Here is a 12,028-nt window from a genome sequence, read left to right as displayed (position 1 = left end):
GGTTCGATAGGAGACAGGGAAGAATGAATCTCTCAGAAGCCTTTGCCTGTCAGAAGGTTCACAGGTACATCTAAAAGATGTTCTCAGGTACATCTTGCTTTTTCATATGTGTGAAGAACAAGTTCCAAGTTCAGTCTACTGATACAATTTCTGCTTAATTGTGCCATGTGAACAGGCATATCTAATCAAGAATCTAAACTCTTACAAAATGGACATGAGAACACTGAGTATTTTTAGCTTATATTTTTTCCTACGTTCCCTGTTCCTTTTTATTTTCTTCACCATAAAAACCTGAGGAATAGTGGTAGTGGGTATAATGGGCCTTAAGAACCTAATCAATTTTTCTGATTGTGAAGATACTTCCCAAGAAAATGTAATTTTGGCACCAAACTCTTAATCTTATCTGCAGAATTGAGTACATGACTACCTTTTCCTTTAGCTCATGGCCTTGTCTTCCTTCATCTGCTGCAATACCACACTTAGGAAAATTGATTCCCACTTCAGTGCTTGAGCTGAGACAGAAGAATGGAGATGCAAGCAGAAAAATCAGTTTCCAAATCCAAAATGAGTGAAAGCTTCCCAAGCTCCTGACAAGTGCTTTTCTCTGATTCAGGATATGTCCCTTCTTAAAATATCAAAGCAGTTGTCCCTTCTAGAAATAGCAACCAGGCACAGACAACTCACTTCAGGCATGCTCTTCAAAAATAGTTAAACCCCCCATTTCCCTGGTGTTTCAGGGAATTTCCTCACACAATCTGATGCATGCAAGATACAAATCTCATAGTTTATATTTACTATTTTCTATGAATTTATGCCAGGGTTTGTCTTTATGAACATCTTTGCTTGTACTTTACTTACAGAACAAGCCCAAACCTAGTTTTGAACATAATAAAATAGTAACATTATATACAGCCTATTTTATTTCAGTTAATAGAATTATATGTGAGATATTGACTCTTGTATCCTGCAGAAATAGGAAACAAAGCAGGAATTTCTTAAAACAGGAATTAGTGCTACGTTTTACATTCAATAAATATAAATTTTAAATTAAGCATTGTAGACACAAAGAAGCATTAATGAAGAGTCATTAATTTATGCTGTAGCTTCCAGATAAATTTACCATGATTACCTCAGGTAGGTCTTCAGCTTTACTGACAAAAGAAAGATACAAGAAATACATAAAACAAAGCCACAAGTAGTTCACCTTTATCTTCTGAAGATTTATTCAAATAACCTAAATCAAATCATGTGACAAAATAAGTACATTGCTAGCCTAGTTTTGCCTTTAGTATTTTTTTAAAAAAGATCTGAAGTTTAAGAGAATGAAAACAGTATTTCTTAAAGTTCTATCAAAAAAGTAAGAAAGGCATAGCATATAGAATACTACACTCAGGATGCTTTTCTCTGAAGATCTGCTGTTCATCGAAGGCAAAAAAATATCAGTTCATCTTTTTGAGTAAGAAATGTTTCCTTTCCAACTTGAAGATCCAGCTTAGTACATGATATAATAATTTTCTCTTCCTAAATTACCTGGATGTGCTGAAAATTAGAAAAGAAACATGGAAATGTTTTGACTGTAGGAATTGTAAATAATTTGTTTCTCCTTTCATTGAAAAAAAATACTCTATTCTTCTATTGGTATTTTATAGATACCCAACCTTATTAATAAACTCAAGAAGAGGAAGCACATATTTGGGTTCATCATAGGATGGCAAAGGTCTGACAGAAGGGCATATCCACTTTGAATACATTATTCACACTTCTCACACTTCGTGCGTCAGCTGTAAGCACTTCTATTATCCATTTTCAAAACAAATAGTCTTAGCCTGTCTCTCTCCTGGTGGGGACTGCATTTTCATGCTGAAATTCTGGCTTTCTTAAAATCAGCAGAACTTTTGACATTGAATTCAATCAGGGTCATGATTTTGCTCTCATTTTTTGGTCATTTTAGTTAATGATTTCACTTGGTCTCTGTATCCTGGTTTATACAGGCCACTCAGATGAACACTTACTCTTCCTATAGGTCAAGTAGTTAACTTTGTCCTATTTTTTGTCTCCCTTTATAACAAATCAAAGTGTTTGATTGCTCTTTGCCAACAGAGCTAGGAATAGCATACCCTCAGTCTCTTCATGCCCTGATTTGCAGTATATTGTATGTTATGAAGGTGTGGAATTGGATTAAAAGCTACAGCACAGTGTTCTGCAGATAAACCCACTGCAGGTGTGCAGTTTAATAGGATTTTAATTTGGTAACAAGTGAGCAAAAAGCAGAAGCCTAGAATGGGATTTTCTAGATGAAAAAAATGCTATTCATGCTGAGAGAACGCAACTGCAAGCTCTGTGATAAGGAATAAAGATCTAGCCAATGCTCTCTGAGCTGCCCTGTTATAGATTATGGCTTGTTCTGAGAATCTCTGTTACTGCCACTGGTTTCATCAATTCTGAGTTCATACAATGTTTGTTTGGCTCTGTATCATTTCATCTGCCACACTTCCCTGCTAAGCCAGTGTGTACAAATCTTCTGCTGTCTTGCTCCCTACCCTCTACATTTGTTCATATAAAACCAATGTTTTCCTTGGGAGATGCCACCAACTTGGAATATATTCTGTCTTCAAGAGTATTAACTCTATTTATTAACTCTATGTATTAATTATTTAAACTATATTTAAAGATAAGATTCATAAATGTACTGTGCTGTTCAAAATAAATGGAAAAAAATGGTCTCTGTTGAGGAGTCTAATTTATATTCAGCATGAACTAGGAATGGAAGACCAGAAACAGATGGAGAAGGAAGAGGAAGAATGAAGGTGACAACTAAAAGATCATGAAGGGATCTGCTAAGCCACACATATTGGTGCTGCTGATGTCAGGGTAAGGTTGGGAGTTTCTTTTCTGATTTCTGTTACCAGTCCTCCCTCATATTTTTCCAGGGTTTTGTAGCAAGACTGAGTGGTTAGCACTAATTTCAATGAGCTGAGTGTGGAGGTGCGATGAACAGATTTTTTTTTTCCACAGCATAACAGGCTGTAGAGAAGGCATAGAAATGCCTTGTGGAACAAGATTAAAAACTACGGAGGTTGGGTGGTGCTGGCAATGGATGGAGTGGAGGATGGGAACTGATGAAGAGCTCTGGGTTGCAGAAAGCTGCCAAGCCTGCCTAAGGTGAAAGAATTAAAAGCAAAAATTATGAAATATAACTGAGCAATATGTCAGGCAGCAGAAATGTGGTCCAGGAAACAGCAGTGCGGCTCGGGGATGCTGTTACGGCTGCTGAGGGTTTAGATACCCAACAGAATGGGCTGTGGCCAAAAGGGGGATTAGTCAAGAGCAGGGACAGATGGTTCCTTGGAAGCATGAGGATGATTTTTGGTGGTCAAAAGTCAAAGAACAAAAACCCTCATGCAATGGAAATCTAGTCAGAGGATCTACAGAGATGACAATACAGCAACCCATGGCATCAGTGTTGATATACAAAAGAAAGAATCTGCAATGGTCAGGGTGGGAGCTACCACCCATCTGAAGAACATGAGTGGGCAGAAGTGCTCACTCACTCTCTCACAGCTCCTGAAGCCCTTTTGAGCTGCAGGTTCAAGTTTTTTGACTCCATCAGAAGCTGTAAGCACTTGAACCACAACATAACAGGTTCTTACTAGAATCTCTTTTTTATCCCAGTTATTAGCATCTTGCAAATGGACTGGTAAAATCCATCATCTGTTGGGTTCTTTGATCTCTAAACTCCTGCATTTTATTAGTCATTCACTGTGTCCTTCCCTCATCCACACCTTCTTCCAAGTCCTCATACTCCTCATTTGACATTTTACACCCTTCCTCTCTTATTCTGAAAGGGATGAGTCCTCATCCCTCACTCTAATCAGCCTTGCTCTGTTCTTGTGATCTGGTACAAAAAATTCAAAACCGTTACATATTGATAAGCACATCACTTACACAGACCAAACCTGGGTCAAGCCCTTGTCTTATGACCCCTGAAAAAAGCATTGCAATAGGCATAGGACATTCAAAATGCAGCACAGTGAAGAGCACAGGAAATGGGCAGATACTGAATAAAATTTCTAGTGGTACATTTCTTCTGACCATCAGAAGAAGTGATTTAGGGCTCTCTTGCAAATTGTTTGTGTTTTTACATTAAGGTGGTATGGCAGGATGGGTCAGTATTTTACATTTGAAAAGTAACAAAACCTGTCAAACATGCTTATCATGCATATAAATTATTCTTGGTTTGTCCTCTGTTTGCCTGCTTTCTCCCCTCCAATTTTCTTTGCTGAACTAGTCTTAGCATACCTTATATTTTAAAAAAATTAGGGTCCCTTAAAGGTCTTTATAATTAATAAAGCTGTTTTTAAAACAGTCAATTTCCACTCCTGTGCTAGTGTATACCTCTTGGGAATAAAATAACTATAGTAGTGTCACCCAAAATCATAAGTTTCTCTGTGAGTCTTGGTGCCATTAACATTTGTCTTTCCAAGTTTTCTGGTAATCACAATATTCTCTGAGACATAAGACAAGTGCTCTTACTGTATGGAAGAGAAATATGAAAACAGCTGAATGTCTAATACATTACTTGCATTAACCACAGAGGCTTGATCCATATTCCCATGTGTTCTTGTATTTAACCTTGTATTCTAGAAGACTTAGAGTCTATCTTGTTTTCTACCTGTATGTCACACCTTATGCTAGTACATTTGGAGCAGTGGACTGACTGCAAGAAAATCTGGTAGAGCAGAATGGTCTCAAGAATTTCATATTGCTAAAGATATTTCATATCTTTAAAATATTTTAAGTATTTTAAATGTTACTTTAAAAGTAACAGATAGGTGGAGGGAAGAAAGCCTCTCAGTGCTTCCAAAAGTGAGGAAAGACCTTGCTGTGCCCTCTCTTTTTTGATCAATAAATACATGCAGTTTGTCAACTAGCCCATGGTGCACTCACAGCCCACCAGAACAGCACTGCTCTTCCTTAGACAACACTTGGGGAATCAGAAGGAGCTCCAGTAGTCTGCTGGAAACCTAAGGAAAGAATCAGGAACCTGTGGTGCTGGGAGGTGGCTGATGTTGAGATTACAATCCTTTGATATCACTGTGGGGTGGGGGCAGGATGTGGAGGACGCTTCATGAGTTGAGGTTTTAGTGACAGTGAACACAGCTTCATGCAAACCTGGATTTCCTTAGTTCTACTTTACATGCATAAAAACCCCAATCAGCCACACACCTCCCAATCTGTCCTAATTCACCCAAATTATAACTTTTTTCCCATAATTTTAAGTTAATGCTATTTTCACCTTGCTGACAGTGGCTGTGTTCACCAAACAACTCAGAACTCTGGAAAGCATTGGTTAATCCGAAGTTATTCTGGTTCTGCATCACAAGAGATGTCTGTGTAGCATTGGCTTGAGGTTCCTCCTCAGCAAAACAGGCTGTGAGATGGCTAGGCTCGTAAACACACAGAACAGGGACCTCATTTTGGTTTGTAACCAAGGCATTTCCTTCTTCCTTCTCCTCTTCAATATAGGACTGGAAAATGTGAGCCGCAAAATCAACAAGTAGCATATTCAACAAAAGCCAGGATCCTAGGTTTAAAGAGAAACAAAGATAATTATGACAACCTCTTCATTTTCTTATCTTTATAATGTGTTCTTTTTTGAAAGGCTTCATTGTAGTAATAGGCTAGACAAAGTAATGGACCAACACTCATCAAACAGTACTAACAAAATTATGCACTTCCAAATATCCCAGAAAAATAGGCACCAGTGCAAATTTTAAACATAAGCAAATTTTTTTCCCTTTATTTAACTAGAGAGGAAAGTTATGTTCATTCACTTTCCTATTTGAGTGCCTCTTCCACATTCACTTCTACTACAAGGCTCAATAACCATGTGTTATCTCCATTCTCCCCTCAGATGGATAAAACCTTTAACCTCTTCCCAAGCAAAACCTCCTACAGACATCTGTGTGTGTTGTCTCTATGATATTAAATGGTGCACCTTGCAGCTTGGGCCATAAGTGATAAAAGACAAGAGAGACTCACTGCGGCTGTTGACTTTTGAATTGTATCTTGGTTGAAAGCCCATACAGTAAAGAGTAGATCTTCTTCCATGCCATAAATCTGCATAGCAATTCATCATGCAATTTATAAACTCTGCATCCCACAAACTAGTTTATATGGATATCAACAAGGAGATAACCACAATTTATATTAATGACCACAGTTTACAGAGCTTTAAAAATGAAAAATACTCTCTTTTGATGTTATAAGTGTCTGAGCTGCTGAACAGCTGCTTCTGCTGTTCATCCTTTCGAGGATCTTTAAACTATAGGAAGGTAGGAGGAAATACTTTTTTGCCTATGGAAAGGGATTTCTATATTGGAGTTGAAACTAAATAGATTTGTAACTAGTAGCCCAAGAATGTTTCCAGCAGTCTTACGGGTGTTTTCAATATATTCTCTAAGAGTAAGCATGAAACCAAAGCTACCACTTTAGCTGTCTTTTGGGATAATACAGAGGAACACAGTTCTCAGGAGGAACCAAGTTGAAGCAACTTGCTCACAGAAGAGGAATGCACAGCTCACTACTCATTCCCCATGGCTTGGCAATGCATCCCTGAATGCCTTGGAAGGCAACAGATGTGTGTGAGCTGACATGAAACTCGATGAAGGAGATGTGTAGAGGCACATTTTCTGGAAAGGAGATGGAGCTGAAGGAGCTGTAGAGATCCCATTAGCCCTGAATGCTCTAGCACACTTACTCCCTGCTGCTTTACAGCAGGGGTAGCTGCAGGGTCCCTCTGATCTCACTTGGGCATCACCTGAGTGGGGGCTGGGCTGCAAAAGGGTGAAAGTCAATGCTAAATTGAGAGGTGTGAGTATGCCAGTGTATTATGTCTGCTGGATGTGGCAAGCTAGAAGGCAAGATATCAAGTCAGAATTAAGATTAGTTTTGGTTACTGGATTAACATGACACACATTTCCTCAAGTAATTTTGTTTTCTCAGTGTGGATGCTACATAGTTCATATTTTGAAGAAATGCTGAGATTAAAGACATTTCTGGAAAGCAGTGATCCCAAGTACAAAACTTTTACACCAGATGGCTTGTTAACAGAACTGCTTCAGCCTGTCTGTTAAAACTCAGTATCCTAAAGGAAGAGAAACATGCAAAAAAAAAAAAAAAAAGACATTGATTGATCAAATACAACATCTTAAAGAGCAAAGAAAGAAGATAATAATGATCACATTATTGATCACATTAATGAACACATCACTGAAGCATCACAACAAAATATTAAAAAATATTTTTAATTCTCTCATATTTAAAATAAATTCAATTTTAGTGTTATTGAAGTATAGTAGGAAAACTGTCATCAAATGGGTGAAAATGTAATTTGTAATTAGTTTAACGAACTCTCAGCAGACCAAGAGATGTGCTCCATCTATTCTATCCTATCCATCAACACAACTGCAGAACAGGGAGGCAATTCATTAAACTCTTGTGGTGGAAAGAGGGAAGAGGATTTCATCATCATGGGGGATTTCAATAAACATTATGCTTCCAGTGCAGTTCTTGGAATGTATTCTCAATTTATTCATTGCCAAAAATATTGCATGTTGCATTGGAGAATTTTGTGCAGAACTCCTCTGGAGAGAGAGAAAGGACTGATTATTTTACTATTACTGTAATGTTGCAGCTGATGGATAAGGGACCCTACTGTGTTATGTTCCCTGCAGACACAGAGCAAAACTCTGATTCTGCTCCAGACAGTATACAAGCAAACAGAAGACAAAAGGAAGCAGCTTGATGCAGAAGAAGGGTGTGTTTATACATGCACAAGCAGTCATTAATGGGGTAAGAATACTGAAGAACACAAAGGCAATCTTTACATACCCCTTTGCTATGTATTTATAGCAAACACATGAAAGTATGGTTTTGAAGGGGCATTTCAAAGAAAATAATGAGGTTTTCTTTGGCTACTTGTATGAAATTGCATCCAACAGAAGAGTTAAAAATATGAGGGTGCTCCTTGGAAAATTTAAAAGACATTTCATACAGTTTGGGATTAGATGCAATTCACAGGAGACTGTACATTTCTACAGAAGGCGTTACAAGGGAAGAGAAAGCAATTAAGAGTAGAGATTAGACTGATTTAAGACATGTTTGTATCACTTCAAGCCTCTTTGAGTGAACACAACTGCACAGTTCCTTCCCTTCTCCTGCCTTGCACTGGTGTATGATAGATTTGATGTTTGACAGCTCAGAGCCCTAAGATGGAGAGAAAAATAACCCAGCTAAAGAAATTACTATTTTTCAGTCAGTGTAATACCTTCAACAGGTCTGCTGCTGGTTAGGCAAGCTTTTAGGTCAGTGTAAGACATAGGTAAGAGGAGCATGTATCTGTTGTCAGAGGAACTAACTGCCTTTTTGGCAACTAGTTATTGCAGTGGCTCTGCTTGGGCTGTATTATACAGAAAGAATCTGGGGGACTCAGAGTTATCACCTGGAATGTCTGGAATGCTTATGGATCAGAGTATTAGTGGCCCCAGATCTCCATCAAACCATTCTGCTGTGGTGTGCAGCTCTTGTATGGAGGGAAAGCAGAGGTTCTCACCTCAGGCTCTGTTCCCTGTTTCCACACAAGCTACAACTTCTGACAAAAGAGGGAGTACTGGCTTTCCTGCCATCTACATCTGTATGCTCCTACTCTCCCATCTTCTGCTCATCCTAGAGTTTTGCTCAGAAAACTGGTTTGGTCAAAAACTAATCATTTCATTTCCCTGACCTGTCTAGTCACATCACCAGGAGAATGGTGATAAAAGGAAAGGAGTAGGGAGAAGAGATGTGTCTATTAAATGTTGCATGAATTTATGTCAGGTAAAATCACAGAAACACAGAGTGGTTTGGATTGGAAAGGATCTTAATGACCATCTAGTGCCAAACCACTGCCATGCACTTTCCAGAGGTTGCTCAAAACCCCATCCAACCTGGCCTTGTGGGTGCCCCAGGGATGGGGCACCCACAGCTTCTCTGGGAAACCTGTTCCAATGCCTCACCACCCTCACAGGAAAGAATTTCTCCCTAATATCCAGTCTATACCTGGTCTCTGTCAGTTTAAAGACATTCCCCACTGTCCTGTCAATACATCGCCAGCTGTTGTCAGCCCCTTTAGGTACTTTTGGATCTGTTGCCTCTGCCATCTCAGGTCAAAATGGGGCATATCAAATTAGAGTCACAAAGATCCTATTTACCAAAACTGTCTGTCCTGTTGATGGTCAGAATCTTGCCTACATTGCTCAGTAGGAGGTTCCATTTCAACATGAAATCTGCTGCCTGCTCTTTAAATGCCTCTTTACTCTTGCTTGGCTGCAGATAAAGAAAAAAATTGGTTTATGATACAGTTGGTTAAAATAATTCCTTATTGTGTGGCAGACTATTACCCTGTACAAACTGCATACAAAGATGAAAAAAGAAACAAGCAATTTTTTTCTATTAGAATCCTAAAATATCTTAGGTTGAAAGAGATCTTTGGATATCACTTATTCTGATCTCTTGTCCAGACAAATTCTGAATATCTCCTGGACAAAAATTCTGCAGCCTTTCCAGGTAACCTCTTCCTATGCTTAATTACTCTAATGGTAATTTTTTTTTCTTTGTATCTATTGGAAATTTCCTTTGCTGCAACTTGTGTCTATTGCCTTATGGCCGATAAATGTGAATCCCCAGAAGAAGTCTCACTCTATCTTCTCTATACCATCCCATGAGGTAGATGAGGGTTGTGTGAGATGAAGGCATCACAGAATTGAAAAGTACTATTCTTCATTTAAAAAGACAAAACCAAGAATAAATAATTAAGCCAAATAAACAGTTTACTCTGTTTCTTCAGAAAAAAGGAAAAAATCTCCCAAGCTCTAAGTACCACCCAAACCCAAGTTAATTGTTATGGAAACCAACCAAATGCAGCAGTACCAACAAGGTGACACAAACTGAGATTCAGTGAAGGTAGAGGGGTGGTGGTGGTAATCTATTGAAAGGTGCATATGTAAGGATGGTCATACTTGAATCTTTCACAAGAGCTAGAGACTTCCTACTAGAAGTTCTTAGTACTTGCTAAAAGTCAACAGTTTGGTGAACCAAGGAACCATGAAGTGTTCTCTTCTTTTATACCAACATATTACTTCTGAATTTTGGTTTATTAGGGGCTATGATAATATGCATCTATGAAATGACAGCAGATACTGAAACCACTAGAGTGGATATATGCATATAAATATGCTTGTAGTTGTTTGCACAGATGGAATTTTTGTATGCCAATTAATTCTCCCTTTTTCCGCAGCATGGATAAATTGTGTTTATGCAAATCTGCAGTCTGGTCAGGTCGCTAGTGTGCAATGTAGCTCCTGTAGACTAGTGACAGTCAGCATGTAGTAGGATAAAGGCTGTGATCATTCTTTCTATTCTGAAATTATTAATTTCTTACCTTAATAACAAAAGTCTGGAGATCTGAGGACAAAGAGCTCAGGAGATCCCGAATATCTGTGGAAGATGTCAGTAAAGAAATGAAGTTTTTCAAACCTGTGAAATACAGAAGGGAGAACATTACCTGAAGTGATTGGTTTGCCTTTTGATTTGTTTCTGCAGTTTTAAGCTTTTTTTTTTTTCTTTTATCTTTACTTTAAAATAGATTAAGATCCCTGTTTCTAGCATTTTGATTAATATGCCATTTTTTTAGTGAGGAGTAGTACCCTACTTTGAAATCAGTTGAAATTCATGTCTATGTCCATTTCCAGTATAACTGCACTGACCTAGTCATCATGGCAAAGATAGCAAGATAAAGCAGTTCCAATGAGAAAGCTGGAATTTGGTTAGAGACAACTTACTTATCTGAGATTTTATGTGGCTGAGGAAAAAAAAGAATCTTGGTCTGGCTGTTGAAGGGAGAAAAAATGTTTTAAAACAATAACAGAAAGTGCAGAATATTCTGTAGACCAACAGAAATATGGATAATGTTGCTCCATATCAGTGCAATTGCTCCCCCAAAAGTTTGGCACCTACCACCCAATGCCAAAATGTAAATTGCACCTTCCTGAATTTATATCCTTCTGATTGAGATCTTTTCTTTCAAGAAAGCATATGGATAAGTTCAGTGAAATCCTGCTTATTATAAATAGCAGTTTGGAAAAGCAATGAAAACAGAGAATGCAATAAAACCACCTTGGGAAGACTAAGAATATTAATAATATAACAGAAAAATGTAGTAAGTGTTCTATGCAGTGGTTTTGGGTTGAGTATGTATATGTATATTATTGAAATCTCCTGATGGTTCTGTGGAGCAGGCAAGTTATTATTCCTACTGAAAGCAGTTACAGAAAATCTGACAAATCCCTTATCCATGCAAGGGTTGGTGATGCACCAGGAACAGAGATCTGAGGTTCCCCCAGTTAGTTCTGTGCACAGCCTTATCCAACTTGCATATCTCTTCCTAATATTTTAAATGGCAGACCATTCATCGAAAAATTAAGTTGCCATTCTATTCCTTTTCATTAAGATGTCAAATCATTATGTCACAGCTGCATACAAATGGTGTATTTTATTGTTTACACCACAACATTGATCCCACAGGCCACAATACAGCAAAAGGACACAAAAGCTAAAAGGTCTTGTCCAGTTTAGCATACAGTATTTTAAAACATGGCCACAAGAAATGATTTTGCGTGCAGCTAATAACAGAAAAATGCAATACTGAAAACATCTTTCCTGTCAAAAGGAACCATGAAAAAATATCCCTGCTTGTCAACCTTCTTCTAGGAGAATGCATAATTCAGTAACACAAACCCCTCTCACAAAAAGCTTTAAGAGAGTCAAAACCAAAAGCCCATAATTCTTAACCTATGAAGTCAGGAGGATATTATCTCATGCTCCATTCTTGATTTTATTGGCTCTGTTTTAGCCCTTCAGGTTACAGGAAGACTGTAATTCCCAGTAGGGCAGATGTCATGAATAAACAAGAGGAAATCCTGGACCTTAA

The 12,028-nt window shown here is 38.1% G+C and overlaps 1 protein-coding gene across 1 annotated transcript in view; it reads right to left on the bottom strand.

The window, feature by feature from the left end:
* Positions 1-879: 879 nt before the first annotated feature.
* Positions 880-12,028, bottom strand: part of RFX8 (RFX family member 8, lacking RFX DNA binding domain) — a 32,375-nt gene continuing 21,226 nt past the window's right edge. Inside the window, exons 13-16 of the mRNA XM_033517397.1 lie at positions 10,481-10,575; positions 9,252-9,366; positions 5,297-5,584; positions 880-1,539 (exon numbers count right to left, since the gene is read on the bottom strand). Of these exons, the coding sequence (XP_033373288.1) occupies positions 1,493-1,539; positions 5,297-5,584; positions 9,252-9,366; positions 10,481-10,575 (545 nt within the window). The 3' untranslated portion in view covers positions 880-1,492. The remainder of the gene's footprint in view (positions 1,540-5,296; positions 5,585-9,251; positions 9,367-10,480; positions 10,576-12,028) is intronic.

Source organism: Parus major, chromosome 1 (assembly GCF_001522545.3).
Source record: "Parus major isolate Abel chromosome 1, Parus_major1.1, whole genome shotgun sequence".
NCBI lineage: Eukaryota > Metazoa > Chordata > Aves > Passeriformes > Paridae > Parus > Parus major.
The sequence above is the reverse complement of the archived record's forward strand: the minus strand, read 5'-3'. Positions and strand labels throughout refer to the sequence as shown.